This window comes from Cydia strobilella, chromosome 19 (assembly GCF_947568885.1).
Source record: "Cydia strobilella chromosome 19, ilCydStro3.1, whole genome shotgun sequence".
Classification (NCBI taxonomy): Eukaryota; Metazoa; Arthropoda; class Insecta; order Lepidoptera; family Tortricidae; genus Cydia; species Cydia strobilella.
The window spans coordinates 3,952,640-3,974,531 of NC_086059.1; the positions used below are offsets into that span (position 1 = coordinate 3,952,640).

The 21,892-nt window shown below is 37.5% G+C and overlaps 1 protein-coding gene across 1 annotated transcript; it reads right to left on the minus strand.

The window, feature by feature from the left end:
* Window positions 1-3,640: 3,640 nt before the first annotated feature.
* LOC134749998 (cyclin-dependent kinase 1) lies at window positions 3,641-12,792 on the minus strand. The gene is made up of 7 exons (XM_063685050.1): window positions 12,373-12,792; window positions 8,612-8,756; window positions 6,544-6,678; window positions 6,142-6,251; window positions 5,155-5,268; window positions 4,282-4,384; window positions 3,641-4,143 (listed from the first exon to the last, which is right to left on the minus strand). The coding sequence occupies exons 1-7, from the start codon at window positions 12,519-12,521 to the stop codon at window positions 3,883-3,885; spliced, it is 1,017 nt and encodes a 338-aa protein (XP_063541120.1). The 5' UTR covers window positions 12,522-12,792; the 3' UTR covers window positions 3,641-3,882.
* Window positions 12,793-21,892: the final 9,100 nt, after the last annotated feature.

Here is a 21,892-nt window from a genome sequence, read left to right on the forward strand (position 1 = left end):
CCTTTTATGAAACTCCAAAGTAATAACAAAAAACGCGATGACAAAAAAAAGAAAAAAAAAACAACAAAAAAAACTTTAGGGATGTATCTCCTAAACCGTGCATGGTAGCGAAAAATAATCAAATTTTCGTTCCCCTTAAGAAGCCCTTAATTAAGATTTAAAAACGTAAAAAAGAAAAAGAAAAAAATCTATATAGGGCTGTATCTCCTAAACCGTGTGTCGTAGCGCAAAAATAATCAACTTTTCGGTCCCCTTTATGTAACCATTAATTTATACAAAAAAAAACGCAAAAAAAAAGAGTTTTTTTTTATAGGGCTTGATTTCCTAAACCATGCGTCGTAGCGCAAAAATAATTAAATTTTTTTCGTTCCCCTTTATGAAACCTCAAAGTAATATACAAAAAACACAATGTAAAAAAGAAAAAAAGCAGAAACAATAAAAAAAACTTTATAGGGCTGTATCTCCTAAACCGTGCGTCGTAGCGCAAAAATAATCAAATTTTCTTTCCTCTTTATTCAACCCTTAATTTATATTTAAAATAAAAACGCTTTCACTAAACTGCTGTAACTCGGAAACTTAGAATCCACAAAGGGGACTTTACTAAATTATGACACATATTAAAGCCTGACCAGTAATATATCATTCTCATGTATAGGGTGACAGTTCAGTATAGTATGAAAAAATATTGTATTTAATGAACATCATCATCAATGTAATTAATGTTGCTTGCCACGCTTAAACATAACAAAAATCACAATAAATTGCGTCTTAAAATAAACTTAAAAAGTCTACTAAAAATCGAAACAAAAGTAATTTTTAAGTCGCTGATGTGACATTCTCAATCAAAAGGTAGGTACCACTTTGTCGTTTACTATAAAGACGAAATTTGATTATATCTTTATACAAATAACCTGTCAGAGAAAGTGGTACCTTTTGATTAGGAACGTCACAAATGTTGGTCAGTATGAGGAGTGCAGCCTACAGTTTATTTTTAATTATATTTATATACCTACTACGGTAAGATTGATAAGACAATGTAATTATGCCTCCGAATGAAATAAATACACTGTATCGCAAAACTAAGTGGCGAGACAGCTCATAATGCCATCTCTTGGTTGGTCTTAACAAGGGTAAAGGAGATAGTATTAAGATCTCAGTCGCCAGCTGATATTGCGGCAAGTATAATAAGCACCCCACCCGCGTAGGTACCCTTCCCCGCGCACGCCCTTCTTGCTCAATTGAGTTTTATTTTGCCAGATAGTCAAAAAACCGTGGATCAAAATGACCCAAATTATGAATGATGTCTCAATGTGGTATTATAATATTGTAGACGTAAACTTAATAATATGAATTTTTTTTTGTGGCAGATACAGGGTGTTAATTACAAAAAAATTTTTTTTAAATAAAAGCGGTGGATGAATTTGACACAGATTTGTTTGAATAACATATAACAATGTTCTGTAAAGTACAACACTTCACTTACCGACTCTAACATTTTTTTAGGCGTTTTAGGATCAATATTAGGTATTTATTAAATGCCATTATACCCGTGGATGAAAATGACACAAAATGCGTGTGTACGTCGGAAGCCACTTTGCCTTTACAGGGAAACAAAGAATTTTGTCTCTAATATTTTTTTTACAGAATGCTGATTAAAAACAGAAATACCTAAATTTCTACCTAAGCAAATACCTAGGATGACACAAAATATTATTTTTAGGTTTAGTATATGGTCTGGAAACTATATATAAAAAATAAGCAACATTAATATTCTTATAACCTCAGAAGTTATTGGTACAGGTCTATAAGGCCGCTAACTGGACCGCAAGCGCGGAGAATGCGTTTGATGTCGTACGCTGCTTGTAGCGTCACGTTTCAAAGACACTGCTAAATTCCCGTGTGTGACGCTGTACGCACTGCAGGGCTTTGAACCGGTTTTTTTGAAAAACCCGAAATATCGCAATATTTTTAAATATTTTATGCTCTTTACGTAGGACTGAATCATGCGTTTAGGTAACAACTTCGTATTATTAGATTGTCCAATTAAAAATGAAATAATCAACCAAAGAACGAAAAAAAAACGTAATAATACCGGTATTTTTTGTATGAAGAAAAAGGCCGGTTCCGAGCCTTGGTACGCAGCGAAGACCAAGAGCACCTAGAGACCAAGGCATTATTACTAACACCATTGCAGAAGAGTTGCAAAGTATAAGAAAAAGATTGTGCTCCCATTTTAACAACATACTTGACATAGCACTTGGCATGAAAACTTAGCGTGATCCGACTCTGGGTGGCACTGTATGACGCCATGTTTTATTGTGACTGGATTGTCATGCGTCCACTTTGACAATCGTTATCCTATGAAACTGTAACTTTACTGACTACACTTGACAAACTTCAGAAGGCAAGGAAATTGCCGCGCGAAGCAGCTCGGTCGGCTCGCGAGGCGGCTCGTTCTGTATGGACCCGTCAAAACACGATTTTTTCTTATACTGGCGTTGTAGCATAGTAGGATTTTTATCGCCTGTCACGTTCTAACAAGTACGTGTGTGCGAAAGTGGCAGACATAGTGGCAGGCAATAAAAATGCTACCGCCGCTGGAGTTACATGTTACATGTACGTATGAGTAAAGAGGCGAATGACAATGTGACAGTATTGACAGGTTTTTTTCTTGCGCCTGCATTCGTCTTGCGACTCATCAAATATGTAAATGCGGCTTAAAATCGTACAGTTCTTTACAACGGACTCTTTGCTAGATCACTGCGTAGCAACCACAATTTTAGATGGTGCATGTACAGTCGAAGGCAAAAATATTGATCCAGACAAATGGCTCAAAAATATGTAAACACGACTAAGGTGTAAGAGCGTACACATATTTTTGAAACTTTGGGAATGTATGTATATATATTTATGCCCTTGACTGTACACTGCGTATGGGCCAAAGCACAATTACACGATGCGACATCGTGTTACGTTGCGGTTTGCGACGTCGTGTCGTGGAAATCTAAAGTTTTTTGACTCGCACACCTTTTTTTAATGTATATAAGTACAATAATTAACAAAATAAAGACTATTATTAGCAAAATGATTGTCCGGGTTGCGTAAATTCAGTAAATGTAGCCGTTTATACAAAGAGAATAACAAAGTCAATGCGCATCGTAGATTTCCACGTCGCGACGTCGCATCGTGTAAGTGCTTTGCGGACGGGTCGTGAAATTTCGCGAAGCCCATATTCCACAAGAGCGTGATGCATTCATAATATCAACCAGAATTGTCATCCTAACGTCCAAATTCAACGAATGAATCTTAGCTTCACTACAAAATTAAGAGATAAAGAGACAAAGACGCCTAGTCTTACTAAGATGGCATATAGTCGAGAAATTCGGACGGGCACCGCCGTGGCGGGGTGGCCTAGGGGTTCATGGCGTTAGCCGCGATAGCTAAAGACGCCGGTTCGAATCCGGCCTTCACCACTGGAGGGCTTCGTCACTTTTTCTTTAATATATGACATCTATTACAGTTTTTAATTTATATATAGTAGTGTGACTACTTACAAAAAAAAACACAAATCAAAATATTTAATAAGATAAAGAGACATTTAATGTGACTTTTAATGTGAAATAAATGAAATGACAATGTGTATGTGAAATAAAGAGACTTTTAATGTAAAATAAATGAAATGACAAAAACCGCTATAATGAGTTAGGTAAATCAGTGCCCACGCCATTGCGCTATTTGACTTAATTCCGCGTCGACAGGTGGGGGGACCGTAACCTACCACATGGCGACGCACAGTGCCATCTACATCAAGTGTTTGAAGCACGAATTGTTCCTACACTAAGCCACTCCTGTACAATATGATTGCTAGTACAGAGATCTCGGTCACAGCGTGTCGGCGGGGCTGATGTCCACCTCCACCAAGCGCGCGGTTGGCGCGTCCACACCGCGCGCGTCGGACCGGGGCGCGTCCACACCGCGCACGGCGGACAGGGGCGCGTCCACACCGCGCGGCAGGCCGGCCGGCAGGCGCACGTCGCGGAAGTAGCGGTGGAGGCGCGCGTTCTTGGCGCTGATGCGCTTCATGGGGTCGTACACTAGCATCTTGCGGAGGAGATCCAGGCCCAGCTCGTCCAGGTTCTGTACCTGAACATGAAGGTTCAAAATCTGATACAAGAATAAGGGATCAAATTATTACTACTCGAATATATTAAGTTACAATAACGCAGCGTCCTATGTAGGCGAAAAACACGCGAACGCGATGCGAAGCGAATTAATACTCACGTGGTTGTGCAGGTTGAAAGTGTTCCAGTTGGGGAAGGAGGGCTTGTAGTCCGGTAGTGACGTCACGCCCGGCCAGATCTCCTCCGTCGGTGTCCGCAGCATCCTGCAAGTACACATTATGCATTCAGGTTATACCTATAGGTCGTTTGATTTAACAACACGAGTCCCACGGACGCGATATCTACTAACCCCCTTATTCATAAACGTATACTAAAGTTGACAAGCCGCTAATAATAGTTTGTCCCTTTCCATCGTACCAATACGTCGGAAAGGGACAAACGATTATTAGCGGCTTGTCAACTTTAGTAGACGTTTATGAATAAGGGGGTAATAATTTACTAAAAAATATCTTCTTACTTTTTTCCTTGCACTATTTTTACATGTCTCTGTTTAGTCCGATGATTGACCGGTAGAGAATACCATTAGGCATTAACGCAGCGTCTTACGTAAGCCATAGAGTAACTTATAGAGTTATATCTATCTTTGCGTAAGCGAACAACTCAACAAGGATTGATTCACCCCGCTCCGCATCGCGTTCGCGTGTTGTTCGCTTACGTAGTACGCTGCGTAAATCCGTCATTTGTACATCATTTTGGATATTGTGCAATAAAATTTAAATTAATAAAATATTTCAATTTTTTTTTTATGTGCCACTTTTTTACTGTTGATAGGCCAGACAAGCAGCCTTACCAGCTTGACACTGACATATTCGCTTGCGTGTGCGTAACTTACTTTCTATGCATCTCGCTCTTACTAGCATATTAGTGCGAGCGAGATGTATAGAAAGTAAATTACGCAGACGTTAGCGAATGTCAGTGCCAAACTCGTGGTAGCCGTATAGGTATAGAAAATAGCCAAAAATGACATATGTACCTAAAGATTCGGAAAAGCTGGTCGATTTCAGAATCGCCCTGAAACAGAGGTTTCTTGGAGGACATCTCGGAGAAGATGCAGCCGATAGACCACATGTCCACTGGACACGAGTACCTGGAAATAAAACACATGAAATGTAAAAAAAAACTATTTTAACACGCACAGAATAAATAATCGTATTATGTACAAAAGTTTCACTGTAACAAAACGCGTCTATTACGACAGATATGACCGCAAGGTGGCGCAAGCGGTACGCGGCAATTACTATGGCTAGACACCAAAATTGGTGTGGGCCGCGTGTACTTGTAGAGACGCGTTTTCGGAGTGAGCCACGCCTGACACGGGCTTTTCTCAAATGAACTTTCCTTTAGATAATAGGCGCGAACAGAACGAGCCGCCTCGCGAGGAAATTGCCGCGCGAAGCAGCTCGGTCTGTGGAGACGGAGATGTGCCTCTCCCGAGGCAATGCGGCCGCTGCACGTCTACACAGACCGAGCTGCTTCGCGTGGCAATTTCCTCGTGAGGCGGCTCGTTCTGTGTGGACCCGCCTATCATCAGCAAAGGCAAATACTAAATAAGCAGGAATTTGGTATCAGGGGGCGCAGCAAGATACAGTCAAGTGTCCGATTTCGGCCGGAATGGTGCATTTTTGGTCTTGGCAGGGTATTGAAGCTCATAAAGTCATCATCGGGCCTGAGTCTAACCTATAATTTTTATTTGTTATTTAAATGCTATTGTAAAACTTTACAAGCCTCAATTAGTTAATCTATGTTTTATCTCTTTCTTACACATGTGACAGATTAAGACAACCGATATCAACCTTATGAACTATTAGCGTGTGAAGACGTGTCTCGTCCTCGACATCGCGCCCGTATGCGAGTTTGCCTCGGACGAGTCACGTCTTGACTCCCGTGTTCACACTGTGTTCTAGTGTTTAGTCTCCCTGGTGAAGTGTACTGTGTAGTGTTAGTGTAGGGTTACGCTCACCTCTGGCTGCCGAGCAGCACCTCGGGCGCGCGGTACCACAGCGTGACCACCTCGTGCGTGTACACGCGCACCGGCACGCCGAACGCGCGCCCCAGACCGAAGTCTGCCACCTGCACGGACAACACATAATCAATCACAACACATAATGCTATATTTAGATGATTACGGTTACATTCACTAGTATTTATGTTTCGGACTCGTCGGGAGTCCTTCCTCAGGCGCTCGTGCCCGCGGCGGCTGTACTCCGTGCACTGCCCGCGCCGCCCGCCTAGTCGCTCGTTGCGCGCTATCAATATCGCAATATCTCCCACACCCTAGTGGGCGGCACCATTGTCATGCACGGAGCGAATTAGGTTTCATTACAGTTTCATTCAATACCTTCAATATCGAAAATAAGCATACCTTTATGATGCCAGTCTGGTCAATAAGCAGATTCTGCGGTTTCAAGTCACGATGCAGGATACGTCGACGGTGGCAGTACAGGATGGCACTGTTGATCTGATACAGGTAACTCTTCACTATGTTAGGGCTCATCATCTGTTTACACAAAAAATAATGATAATGCCATCCGTTTATAGGTGCGGGAATGATTTCGTGTAATTATAACTTCGTTTATTGTAAACTAGTTACCAAACTATGAATTAGATGGTAAGCTCCGAAACTCACAGGAGCCCGAACTGAAGAAGAGTGGACCACGACAGACCTCAATGGAAATAGCTAGAGGAGGCCTTTTCCAAGCGGCACACTGAGCTACGAGACATACTCTAACTCAGAATAAAAGGTGCTTAGAAATGTTTATATAGTTTCTATTATTATAGCCAACGCCCCTCCCGGCTCGCCGGCTCGACAACTGTTTAAATACTTTAAATCATTACGAATAATGACATTACCATCGCAGTACATTTTTAACATCGTGAAGTTCGTTCGAAGAACCAACTTCAACTTGTTTCCTCTTAGGGCGGGTAACCTAAGATGTTTACGAAACAGGAACAGAGGGACGCTCGAAACTACCAACTTCAGACTGACCAAATCTATGCCAAAACGACCTATGCTATGGGCCCAAAAATATATAATTCTATCCCTGAAAATATAACTGTGATATCACATGATAATGTATTTTATATTAAATTGAAGAAATGGCTAATTGAAAACGCCTTTTATGACTTACAAGAATTATTGGAAATGTAGAATATAATATAATATGATAGTATTTATTTGTTAATTACATTTTTGAACATGTGTAAATAATTTTACTTTTATTGTTTCGATGTTGAAATAAATTGAAATTTTAATTGTTATTCCACTAATTGTAATTGTATTTTGTATTTTGACGTATAATGTATGTGTATATTATTAATAAATATGAATATGAATATGTGTAATCGTAAACAGACGGACGTATAAAATGTAAAATTTTATGAATAAATAATTGAATTGAATTGAAAATGAATATAGTTTTTACCTATTATTCTCGTGCGTGAGTCCATACATCATAAGCGACTACAAGTATGGACTCACGCGCAATAACGCACCCCTTGTCTGATGGGTAATAGGTTTTATTGACGCTTTGCCACAGATCTCTTATTAGACCGCATTTGGAATAAGCCTCAATTGTTTTGGAACCCCCTTTATTCCAAGTATTCAAATGCAATTGAAATGGTGAAGTCGTATGAAATGCAAAAAATAATGAAATTCTAATATATTTTCACATCACCTATTCGAAAAGGGGCTTTTTCTTCCCCGCTAGGAGGGATCAAAGTAGCACTTTTCTTCCCTGCTAGAGGGGATCAAAGTAGCACTTTTCTGTACTAGGACATGATTTTTTTCTTTTTTGTATACAATATCTTGAGGTTAAAATAATATTTTGGAACATAACAATTTGCTAGGTATAGGTATACCTACTGATTTATTATTTTTAAGATAAATATGTAGGAATTACAAACGTTGATTCTGTAAACATATAAAATTTTTAGCCAGAGATAGTATGTCTGATTCTCACGGAAGTAGGTATGCCACAGAAGTACTTATTCCTTTGAAAATATGTCGGTCAATATAGTCCGGAATTGAAAAAATATGTTTTTTTTTGCTTACTTGTTCTTCCGTTTATTCAGACATCCGTAAACAGAACATTATCTTTTATACAGATTAGATCGCGATTTAGGTTTCGAAGCCATTGCGTATTTTCAATTTTGCGCGAGCGCCACGTGACACGACTATCGTGCGAGCCGAGCGGCAGCCCACTGCCATACACCTTCCCGGGCGGTGCGCCGGCCAAATATACCTAAACTGCGCAGTGACACCCCCCTGCTATAGCGGCTACAGAAATACATCATCTGTGAAAATTTCCACTGTCTAACTATCAAGGTTCATGAGATACAGCCTGGTGACAGACAGACGGACAGCGGCGTCTTAGTAATAGGGCCCGTTATTACCCCTTTTGCCTCAAAAAAAAAAAAACATCAGTACTTACCCTCCCGGAGCCAAGGGAGTCCATGTATTTCTTGAGGTCCATGGAGAGGAACTCGAAGATGAGGAACAGCCGCGACTCCTCCATCAGCACATCTTCCAGTTTCACAATGTTCGGGTGATTCAGTTCTTTCAGTAGGGATATTTCTCTGTAATATAAAAAAAAACAACACCATAAATAGTTAACCATTAAATCAACAGAAAACATGGAAGGTGTGTTCAAACCTCCTCCGCACTCAATAGTAGCAATGATTTTGGTTAAGAAAAAATACAAACACAGGGTCGATGGTTATGTCCAGTATTTTGGATGTTGCCGAATTAAGGGTTAAACTAGACTTACTAATAGACTGCCACTGTGGAAGTAGCTCATAAGTTACACAGTGAATGTCTAAAATATTAAAAAAAAATTGTTTGTTTTTACTTTCATCTGCCATTGGCTTTCTTAGCCATAATCAGATTGTATGTTTCTATAAATTTCTTTTTCCAGATGGTGGTCCATTAACCACCATTGACACCATTCCTTTTACGTGAAGAGAGGGGGTGGGTTATTCTCTCTGGACTAGTTCCAAGATCTGCCACCTTTTGAGTCTTGTGATGTTATTGGTGATGTTTAGTAGGTCTCTGGCGAGTTCTTTCTCATGATTTGTTAGCCTTTTGAAATAAAATTATGAAAACGAATTATATCGCGTATATTGAATCGCGTGTTTTCATAGTTTTATTTCATGAGTAACTATCGCGGTAACCGAAGACAATATTATTGTTAGCCTTTCTTTATATTTCTTTGAAAAGCTATTTACTTCTTCTTTGATGGTTGGTATATGTAGTCATGTATTTCCGTATTTCGGGCAAACCAGGGTGCATAAGATATTGTTCTGAGAACAATATTCTGGAATCTTTTGTTTTAAAATGAAAAAAATATCATTACTTGGCAGTTGGCATTCCTACTAAACAAATTGACAGATTTTTGCAGCATAATATACATAAATGTTGCATAAAGTAGGATGGATAGAACCTAGTCTTGTAAATGCAATTCATTTACAACTTCGCATGATAACACAATTTAAAAGTGCTTGTTGCTAGGCCTATTTGAATAAAGAATATTTTGACTTTGACTTTGAAAGCAGAAGGGCATCCATAAGTGTTGAACAATAATCGGCTTCCTAGCACACCCAACAGAAAAAGAGTCCAATTCTTTAAATAGCATTCTATTTGAATTCTCCAGATTATTTTTGATAAATGCCAAACTTAAGCAGTGGCAGATTTGCCCTAAGGCCCAGGGAGCCCAGGCCTAGAGCGGCAAGACATTAGGGGCTATTGTAGGGATACGCCCTTTTTTAATTCTTAATAATATGGTTCAATTTTGCATAGAATATTTTACAGTCATAACTTAACTTTTATCGTTACCGTGAAATCCGAGTTGGTATTTTAAACAAACACTTGAAATTAATAACCAAACTAACTTTGCACAAAAATTTATAACGCAAAAAGCTTTATGACATTGAAATAAAGTTCAAATTATTTTAAAAATGAGTTTCTTAATATATTGGTTTACTATATCAGCTAAACTCTCCAAGTGGTGTATCTAGAATTTCAAATAGCAAGGTCCACTTAAGATATGAAAAGAAATAAAGCTGTTTGAATTACCGTGAGACACAAGAATGGAATTTAACCACTTAAAATAGAACAATATTATGTTTACATATAATGCTAACATGGAAAGGGAGCCTCTGACATGTTACAATCGCCTCCCAACATTTGCTGTAGCTTAAATATATTAACAATATATTTGCGAAAGTAAATTTTCGAAACAAATCAAAACAAGAAAAATAATTGTATTCAAAATAATGCATTTAGACTCTAATAAGAACCTTTTTTAACATTCTTCCCTTCTGTGTGTGCCTTTTTTTTTTGTTGCGGCTGTGTGTAGTGTGTGTTTAAACCAAACAAAAGAATGAACATTTCTGAAAGTATAAGTTTACAAGTTCAGTCATGTTAAAAATAAACAATCAAAAACGCAACCAGTTAATCTTGCCTCACAAGAAAGTAGAAGTTGTGCTTGTAGTACATTTGTCCTACTCTTCTACCGATCCGAATGATACATACGCACGCTTCCGACTTTAGTCTACATTTTAACGACCAAGAAAGGAATAGAACGTATCTCTCTTTAAAACAAGATTGAACCTTTTACCAAGGAGCATTTTATGCCACTCGAGGGGTCACTATCTTTAAAAAATTTAATTCCAAGACCGAAACTCATGACTTATATTCTCAAAACGCCTTTCCTAGTCTGGAGCATGTACATAATTAACGGGACGTTAAAATAAAAGAAGCTTCTATAATGAAGTGCCAAATAAATTGATTTATTATAATGGGTGCTGAGAAAGGAGCGCCTAGTAGTTACTACAGGGCCCGGGGCCTAGGGCAGCCAAGACTGCAAATCCGCCACTGAACTTAAGTAATCATGTCTAATTACAATTATTGCGCACAAAGATTATCTTAAAAAAATGTGAAGAATTATGAACTTTTTTAGGTTGCATAGCATGCATTGATACACATAGACTAAATCATGTCTAAATGGTGGCATCTGTTACCTTTTACGAAGCTTTTACAATGTAAAGTTCCTTTAACTGCTAGCCACATGAAAACTTGCCAAGACAAATGCAATTTTGAATTGTCAAAATAAAAATTCAAAATAAAATGGAATGGGAGACATCTCGGTGGCTAAAGGTTAAAAGAAGTAGAAGTAACCACCTAATGCCAGTTAAAAAGATGAAGTCGGATGTTTATGTGAAATCATGTTAACAATTTTTGTTTTGTACAATAAAGTGATTTACTACTACTACTACTACATACTTTGTCTATAAGTTATTACTTTTACACATGTTCTAGTTTTCCCCAGTTGATTTTAATACCTTGTTTTCCTACACCTCAGACATTCTCTGAACAAACTATACTAGGACAAATCCAAGGATACCATCCCACCCATTGATTTAGATGGCAGTCCATCTACCATTTGTCTAGATAGCAGTCCTACTTCTGGCAAATATAATGGCAAAGACAGTAGTGTTTTTTTTTATTTGACTATGGTCTAAGTGAAATCCTTGCAAGGAAATGATGTTGATTCGGACACATGCTCCATAGGCCAGACAACAACCTGGCCAAACAGGGTCACCACTGGCAGTAGACGGTCGGGGAGGCCTTGTTCTACATGGAGGCGATCAGTTGAGAAGGAGGCTCGATCAACTGGACTCGACTGGAAAGAGCTGGAAGTGGGTGCTCAAGATTGCGACAAATGGAGAATTCTTCTGTGAGCCCTATGTCCCTAATGAGGGATAACAGGAATGCATCATGTAACTAAGTGTACTTGGATGAAACACTTCCATTACTAGCTTTCCAAGCAATTCTAAACCACGTTTTATCAATATTGCTGTGTAAACATATAAACAAACTTGCATGTCATTTCATAAGCTATTAAAACAATACTTATGTCAGCTTAATCATTTCATTTTGCTTACTTTGCAAATTAAGCATAAACAAAAATATTTTGCTTATAATACGATCTAATTCTAACGCTTATTACTAAAATATTTGTTTGAATTGCATTGGATAAAATGATAGATAAATGCTCGAGTTGAACAGGAAATGAAATGAGTTAGGTTAGGAAAACAGAACACGAATTTTATACGGTTAGTTTTATATGTAGACGTTCGAAATGTAACAGAGTTCTGTGAATGTTTTTTATGTAATTAGGGGATGTAAACTAACCTGATCGCGGTAGAGGGTATGCCCTCATCATCTGCTTCCAACCTGATTTTCTTCATAGCCACAAACTGGCCGGTCAATTTGTTTTTTCCCTTGTAAACCACACCGTAAGTACCTTCACCAATTTTCTCTATCTTAATGAAATCTTCCATTTTGCTAAATAAAAAATTCTAAGCCTATAAAAAACGTCAGCTTCAGATCTAGAGACAAAGCAATAGATCTCTTTTAATTTTACGAGCACATGGATAATTTAGTACACAAACTCGATTTCTAAAACCGCAATTCTATTTTTATGGTTAATATCCCGCCAATTCTTCTTGTTTCTGATAATTATTGCGGTAACGTAACGTACTCGAATAACGACTTCAAACGAAAACTTTTTAAAATTCTCTTGACGAGCAGTTGGTTTGTGTTCGCCTAACAGTGTTGCCAACTCGGATTTTGAAAAAATGCTAGACTTATTTCTAAATTATGCCAGAATTATGCTAAATAATTTTGGAATGTGCTAAAAAAATGCTAAACAATATATTGGTACGTAACTAAAAAATGAGGATCTTCCAGATAAATCAAACGATGCTCTTTCTAAAAATTTTACACAGTCAAACCAAGCTAACTTTGCCCCGACTTGGTTAGCTAATGCCAAATTTCTTTAGCCCCCTCCACACTCGTGCGCGAATCGCGGCTTCGTGCCGCGTTTCGCACACGAGTTTGGAGTGGGCCTTTGAAATGTGACGTTTGTAGTGACTCTCCACACTGTAGCTGTCGATGCATTACCATACCATAGATAACACAAAACAGATTAGTGAGTGTCTAGACGAAACAATTTTACGTACCAATCTGATTAGATTGACAATTTAATTGCTAACGCGTATGAAAAAAAGAAACGCAAGGACATTGTCTTGCCGGTTTCACTATGTAATTGTGTATTATAATTAAATTTCTTATCAAAGTGACAATTGTGTTTTCTCGTCGAAAACTACAACATAATAACAATATTTCACCGTTTTAAGCAAATTTCTGACTGTGTCACTATTAAGGTCCACGTACACAAAAATACAAAAGCCAGGTGGTTAAGGTCTGTCAGTCTGCACCGACGTACCGACCTACCTTACAACAAATGTCATGTGATTTTAAATAACTGTTGACTATCACCTAGCACCACCTGGCACTAAGGTCGCGGTGCGGTGTGCTAGTCTGTTACGGTTTATAATAGGGGATATTACTGAAATGTTCTGCCACCAGAGTGCAGCACTAGCCTTTATAGTAAACCATAGAGTAACTTATACATACTGTAAACCTTACATACCAAAACTTATACATACCGGGAAACACGAATCGGAAATTTCGCTATCAGCCTTTTTATCGTTCAAATATGCAAGAGTGAAAGAGATGTTAGATAAAGAAATTTCGATTTTCTTGTTTCGCGATAGACCCTCATATTGCGGTACTGGCGCCACCTACGCAGTTTAGCGTAATATTCCCTATTTCTCGTATGTATATAATTTCCCTTAGCCCCTATCCACACTCGTGTGTGGAGCGGGCTTTTGACGGTTGTGTCATGGAATATCTATCATTGCCAAGTAGGTTTCAAACTTGGCTTAGGGACATAATTCACTTCATTCACTAAATTGTGCTAAAAATTATGCCATGCCAAATGGAAAATTTCGATGCCAAAGGGTATGAAATTATGCCAGATCTGGCACCATTTATGCCAAGTTGGAAACACTGCGCCTAAATGTTACCATATGAACCGTAAACTCCGTAAAGCCGCTACAGACTACGCGGCGCGAAGCCCCGAACGCGAGTGTGAAGTCGATTTCGCTGATTAGCGAACTAGACCCCCTAGACCCCACACTCGCATTCGCGGCTTCACGCCGCGATTCGCGCACGAGTGTGGAGGGCCCTTAACAAATACCATACTAAAGATATAGTTGGTCAAACCAAAATTAAATTGTTAGTAAATAAGAACAAAAAAAACTATACTCATCCTTTTTTGGGTGATAGTACTAGTGTAAGACAAAGATAGTATGATTCTCTCTGTCTATGTTTGAAATGAGACAGTCCTTTGACAGACTCGCATTCGCGGCTTCGCGCCGCGATTCGCGCACGAGTGTGGAGAGGCCTTATTGGTCTTGACTTAGGCCTCATATTCACGAGCGCTTTTTCAACGCGCGTTAAAAAAGCGCTTCAATCTGCCCGCACGCTAAATTCGATTTAAAGACCAAGGCTTAAAGTTGAAAATCCAACAACGCTTGATAAAAAGCGCTAGCGCCATCGTGTAAGGCCCCATACGCACGAGAGCTTGAAAAGCGTTGCGTGTGTGATGCACCCATAAGTAAGAGCGAGAAAGCGATATCTCTTTCTCGCTCTTTTTAAGCTCTCGTGCCAATGGGGCTTTAGGGCCTTAGTCATTAGTATTAGTTTAGAGTAGATAGATAAAATTGCAATACCCTTACAGGGTGTCATGTTGTGATACATTATCGATTAAGAACATCTGTAATTTTACCAATGTGAAAGCAATAAATATATATATTATTATTATATAGCAATAAATATATATATTATTATAATATATAATATCATGTGTATAATGAAAACAAAACAAGATTTTAATATTTTTAATAAATTAACATTTTTACAGTTCGTGCCTCTTTTGAAATAACAAATAGCAAGCAAATATAAGAGGCACATCTCGTTTTCCTCGAATTTTCCTTATAATAATAATATACGGGTTTGGATATTTTGGTTTGTTTATATATTTTCGAAAACAAGACAAAAATGTAAGTATAAAAGAACAAAATATTATTATACTCTGGCACAGCCACTTTGTTGGTAGAAAAAGGCGGCAAGTTTAAAAAATGTAGGCGCGAAGCGCGCGAAGGGTAGGTTCTTTATTGTCAACACCACGTTGGATTAGAAATGTGCCGGGAACTCTATAGTGGTCATGGAGGCCTTCTCCAGCTCGATCACGGTCTGCTTCTCACCCAGCTGCACGCGGATCTTCCGCGCTTGCTCCCTGTGGAATCGCAGTGAAGTAAGATTAGCGATCAGTTAAATACCTACTTACCTACTAGATCAGATACTATTTACTTATTTAATAAAATACAGAGTATTCTTACTATAATCATAGCCCCGCAAAACTCAATAAAAAGTTTTGACTGTGGGGTCATTAGTCTCTAGTAGTTTCATATGTACTTAACTTATTTAACTTAATTATATAGTAGTGCAATTACTACAATATGTTGTGGTAATGTTATTAACATAGATTTAAATGTAGACTTATAATTTTCACATCTTATGGCTTCGGGCAAACTATTAGTCACATTTCGCAAGAAAGAACAGGAAGGACCATGCGCGCCAAGTGTAAATTTTGATCGAATTTTGTAGATTTTTTAGGGTTCCGTACCCAAAGGGTAAAAACGGAACCCTATTACTAAGACTTCGGTGTCTGTCTGTCTGTCTGTCCGTCTGTCACCAGGCTGTATCTTATGAACCGTGATAGCTGGACAGTTAAAAATTTCACAGATGATGTATTTGTGGTATTTTCTATAAAAAGGGACCTTATTGTCGATGGCGATTACGCCATTAATATAAACGATGCTCCGATATAAATACAATGCCGCGCGACGCTGTGCGGCGTAAGCGCCATCGTAAGGTCCCTTTTTATAGAAAATGCCCCATTTCTGTTGCCGCTATAACAATAAATACTAAAAACAGAATAAAATAAATATTAAATTTTTTTCTTCTTTCTTTTGTTTATAGTGTAGTGTCACATAATAAATAACCGAGTAAAGTTAGATTAAAAGTCCTAGTTAGAGGTTACAAATGGGAATTAATTGTATCGAGCGAAGTGTCATAATTCGTGTATCGGAAGCTTATAAATCAAGAACTACATACATTTTTTCCACGTCTACGAATATCAACGTCTCTTAGAAAAATATGATCATAATATAAGGAGATCTTTCGCCTTCTGGCGGCTCCGTGATGTTTTTTTTTTTTTTTTGGCAACTCGGTGGCAAACAAGCGTACAGCCCGCTTGATTATAAGCAGGCATCGTAAACTGCGAGCGAAATCCATTGAAGTACTAGGGTTGTTACTTGTCAAGTCAAGTCAAAGTACGTCATTTAAATGGATTTCGCTCGCAGTTTACGGTGCCTGATTATAAGCTATACTAGACCTGTACCAATAACTTCTGAGGTTATAAGAATATTAATGTTGCTTATTTTTTATATATAGTTTCCAGACCATATACTAAACCTAAAAATAATATTTTGTGTCATCCTAGGTATTTGCTTAGGTAGAAATTTAGGTATTTCTTTTTTCAATCAGCATTCTGTAAAAAAAATATTCGAGACGAAATTCTTTGTTTCCCTGTAAAGGCAAAGTGGCTTCCGACGTACACACGCATTTTGTGTCATTTTCATCCACGGCTATAATGGCATTTAATAAATACCTAATATTGATCCTAAAACGCCTAAAAAAATATTAGAGTCGATAAGTGAAGTGTTGTACTTTACAGAACATTGTTATATGTTATTCAAACAAATCTGTGTCAAATTCATCCACCGCTTTTATTTAAAAAAATTTTTTTTCTAATTAACACCCTGTATCTGCCACAAAAAAAAATTCATATTATTAAGTTTACGTCTACAATATTATAATACCACATTGAGACATCATTCATAATTTGGGTCATTTTGATCCACGGTTTTTTTACTATCTGGCAAAATAAAACTCAATTGAGCAAGAAGGGCGTGCGCGGGGAAGGGTACCTACGCGGGTGGGGTGCTCATTATACTTGCCGCAATATCAGCTGGCGACTGAGATCTTAAGAGCCAACAGGAGGTGAGCCCGTTTTCAATTTTGAGATTTCAAGTTGAATATCGTCGTCGCGCTGACGGGGGCGGTACCGCGTAGCTAGGGACTATCCCAGTGTGTGTGGTGCACGCACACAGACGCGCACGCATTTTGCGCTCCTCGCCGGCCTCCGTTCGCGCGGCGCGTCGCGACACTCGCGGCCCGCTACGCCATAGCTATGCATACCACATACCACGCTATACCCAGTTCTTTTCTTACAGATTTATTCTTCGATTATAGCTCGTTCGCTCGCTACCACCACTAAGCGTTTGCTTATTCCCTGTTGTTGTGATTAACTCCTTGATTTTAAGTAACTGAATTCAATATCCTTCTACGACCTGCAATCTAATTAACATTTCGAGGTACAGAAGAGTAAAAAAACATAACAGTTTTATTAATTGTCCGTGTTTTATTTATGAGTCAGATTTTTATAAAAATAGGTATGTTTGAAGAGCTAATTCTGGTCGGAATAAATATGAAACCCCAATTTGGGACAAAAGTCTAGTCTACAAAACTTTCAAGGTGGTGAAAAATATAGCGTAAGCTGTTCGCATAAAAAACCGCAAATCGATGTACAGGTTACCCGTTTGGTACACGTATACTAGAGGTCAAAACAAAATTTCCGACCCGCAGTTCCTAAAAAAATTCCCTTAGGAGGGGAGTGCTGAAACCTTTTTTTTTGTATATATATTTTTTAAACCTATCGGTTTCTTCTCTTATCTATCATACGAAAGGGCTTTTTGAAGCGATTCTGAAAATATACCACATCATTACATTTTAGCCATTTTTAGGGTTCCGTACCTCAAAAGGAAAAAACGGAACCCTTATAGGATCACTTGTGCGTCTGTCTGTCTGTCTGTCCGTCTGTCACAGCCTATTTTCTCCGAAACTACTGGACCAATTAAGTTGAAATTTGGTATACATATGTAAGTTTGTGACCCAAAGACGGACATGTAACGTAAATAAATGAATTTTAAACATGGGGGCCATTTTTGGGGGGTAAATGAGAAAATTAAAAATAAAGTATTTCAAACTATATCGTGTTATATATCAAATGACCGAGCTCATTGTGAGAATCTCTAATACATTTTTTTTATAATTTTAGGATAAACAATTTAGAAGTTATTCAAGAAAATAGGCAAAAAATTACCATTCCCCCCCCCGTTATCTCCGAAACTACTGGGACAAAAATTTTGAGAAAAATACACAAAATAGATCTTTACCTAAAGATTACAGGAAAATCTATTAGAAATTGCAGTCAAGCGTGAGTCGGACTTAATTACTCAGCTTTTAATCCGACCCCTACGGGTTTTTTAAAGACTCGCACTTGGCCGGTTTTTCTTAAATTGAAACAAAAAGAATTTTTAAAACATACCAAGTTTGGGCTCCTCCAGATACGATATGGCTGATTTTTTTTTGTACAATATACCACAAATGATACGTGATATCCTCATATCGAACCCCAAAAAAGCAATTTTGAAAATAATTTTATTTATGTAGTTTTTTTTTTTCAATACAAAGTGACACAGTTCTACTTCAATACCTATTTTACGAGACTACGAGACTTATGGAACTGTACTGCAGATACGGTACATATTAATCATACAATGATACGTAATATCCATATAACCAACGGTAAATACCTCTTTAACTTGACCCCAAACTTGGTATGTTTTGAAAATTCTATTTGTTTTAATTTACAAAAAAAAATGCTAAAATATAATGATGATACTTTTAGAATCGCCTCAAACAGCCCTTTAGTATGATACCACACACGATAGGTTTTAGAAAAAAAAAGTTTTTTTCCATACAAAAAAAAATGTTTCAGCACACCCCTCCTAAGGGATTTTTGTTAGGAACTGCGGGTCAAAAATTTTGTTTTGACCTCTTAGTATGCGTGTGCCAAACGGCTAACCTGTACATCGATTTGCGGTTTTTCATTGAAATTGGGCTTGCACGGCTGCCACTAATAGAGATACTAATTCCTAAAAATACGTATGATATGATACCTCATTGGATTCGGAATGATGTCTAAAAAAATGTATTCGAAGCGTTTATTCCCACATAAAAAAAGTTCAAAAGCTATTAACAAAAAACGGCCAAGTGCGAGTCGGACTCGCGCCTCGCGCACTAAGGGTTTCGTACCATTACGCAAAAAACGGCAAAAAAACGTTTGTTGTTTGGGAGCGCCATTTAAATATTTATTTTATTTTAATGTTTGGTTCATGTATTCAGATTTGTGTATGAAAATGTGAAACTATTATTTCTAAAATAAATTATTCGTCCCTAATTTACACAAAATGTATACCAAATTTGATCTCATAGCAACAGATAGGTAGAAAAAGAGGCAAACTGGACCGCAGAAGCCGACTTTTCCCCTCCCTTTTTGGGGGGTAGCCAGGACTTAATCTCGTAGCTAGTGCGTCAGCTCAGCTTTATATGAACCAAGGAATAATAAATAGTGTTAAACGATATCTTCTGAGGCCAAAGTGCATACTCACTTTACTTACTTCTCCTACTAAGAGGCAAATCGCGACTTTGTTATGATTTATCGATCTTATCACATCACTAGATTATCGACATTCAATGTCGACTATTGCCCATCAATTTTCTGTCTGTGTACGTATTTAGAAACGTGACCCCGCCCCTAAAATTAGTGCGATAAGGACAACTGCAGCTTAGGCGAAAAATCCTGCGTAAAAATCTCAAAAATCGAGGTTTTGTACTCGACTGTTTCCTCCTCCAAAACTCAACCAATCGTAACCAAATTTGGAAATCCAAATGATTATGAAATTGTCTGTGTCGGACTGTTTTGATTTTTTGGCTAATTGATATCAGTTTTGAATACCACGCCTCTCATTGCGGCATAGTCAGTGAGGCCATTTTTGGCCATGTTTGAAGGGCTCTAGCGCCTTAAAAAACAAAAATATCAAAAAAAGCAAAACACACCGACACAGATATTGACAATATTAATCTGTGTTGAAAAAATCATTGCTCTAGCTTCAAAAACCACGGAGGAAACAGTCGAGTACGTTTGTATGGAGAAATGACCACTCCTGTTGGCTCTTAATACTATCTCCTTTACCCTTGTTAAGACCAACCAAGAGTGAAAGAGATGGCATTATGAGCTGTCTCGCCACTTAGTTTTGCGATACAGTGTATTTATTTCATTCGGAGGCATAATTACATTGTCTTATCAATCTTACCGTAGTAGGTATATAAATATAATTAAAAATAAACTGTAGGCTGCACTCCTCATACTGACCAACATTTGTGACGTTCCTAATCAAAAGGTACCAATTTCTCTGACAGGTTATTTGTATAAAGATATAATCAAATTTCGTCTTTATGGTAAACGACAAAGTGGTACCTACCTTTTGATTGAGAATGTCAAATCAGCGACTTAAAAAATACTTTTGTTTCGATTTTTAGTAGACTTTTTAAGTTTATTTTAAGACGCAATTTATTGCGATTTTTGTTATGTTTAAGCGTGGCAAGCAACATTAATTACAATGATGATGATGTTCATTAAATACAATATTTTTTCATACTATACTGAACTGTCACCCTATACATGAGAATGAACAGCGCCCTCTTGACAATGATCATATATTACTGGTCAGGCTTTAATATGTGTCATAATTTAGTAGTCCCCTTTGTGGATTCTAAGTTTCCGAGTTACAGCAGTTTAGTGAAAGCGTTTTTTTTTTAAATATAAATTAAGGGTTGAATAAAGAGGAAAGAAAATTTGATTATTTTTGCGCTACGACGTACGGTTTAGTAGATACAGCCCTATAAAGTTTTTTTTTATTGTTTTTTTTTCTTTTTTTCTTTTTTACATTGTGTTTTTTGTATATTACTTTGGGGTTTTATAAAGGGGAACGAAAATTTAATTATTTTTGCCCTACGACGCATGGTTTAGGAGATCAAGCCCTATAAAAAAAAATCTCTTTTTTTTGCGTTTTTTGTGTATAAATTAATGGTTATATAAAGGGGACCGAAAAGTTGATTATTTTTGCGCTACGACGCACGGTTTAGGAGATACAGCCCTATATAGATTTTTTTCTTTTTCTTTTTTAGGTTTTTAAATCTTAATTAAGGGCTTCTTAAGGGGAACGAAAATTTGATTATTTTTGCGCTACGATGCACGGTTTAGGAGATACAGCCCTATAAAGTTTTTTTGTTATTATTTTTTTCTTTTTTTTCTTGTGTTTTTGTATATTATTTTGGGGCTTCATAAAGGGGAACGAAAATTTTATTATTTTTGCGCTACGACGCATGGTTTAGGAGATACAGCCCTATAAAGATTTTTTTTTAAAATTTTGCGTTTTTTTTAATATAAATTATGGGTTGCATAAAGGGGAACGAAAATTTTATTGTTTTTGCGGTACCACGCACGGTTTAGGAGATACAGCTCTATAAAGTTTTTTTTCCTGGTTTTTTTTTGTTTTTTTTTTAAGTATTAATTACGGGTTTCTTAAAAGGGTTTTTTTAATTATTTTTGCGCTACGACGCATGGTTTAAGAGATACAGCCCTATAATGTTTTTTTTTTTAAATTTTGCGTTTTTTTAAAATATAAATTATGGGTTGCATAAAGGGGAACGAAAATTTTATTTTTTTTGCGCTACAAGGCATGGTTTAGGAGATACAGCCCTATAGATTTTT

Excerpts from the sequence above, each read along its gene's own strand:
- LOC134749998 (XM_063685050.1), bottom strand. The coding sequence starts at position 12,521 with ATGGAAGATTTCATTAAGATAGAGAAAATTGGTGAAGGTACTTACGGT. Across the intron at positions 8,757-12,372 it reads ATACCCTCTACCGCGATCAG|AGAAATATCCCTACTGAAAG; the intron begins GTTAGTTTACAT and ends TTTATATTACAG. Across the intron at positions 5,269-6,141 it reads GTGCTGCTCGGCAGCCAGAG|GTACTCGTGTCCAGTGGACA; the intron begins GTGAGCGTAACC and ends TTTTATTTCCAG.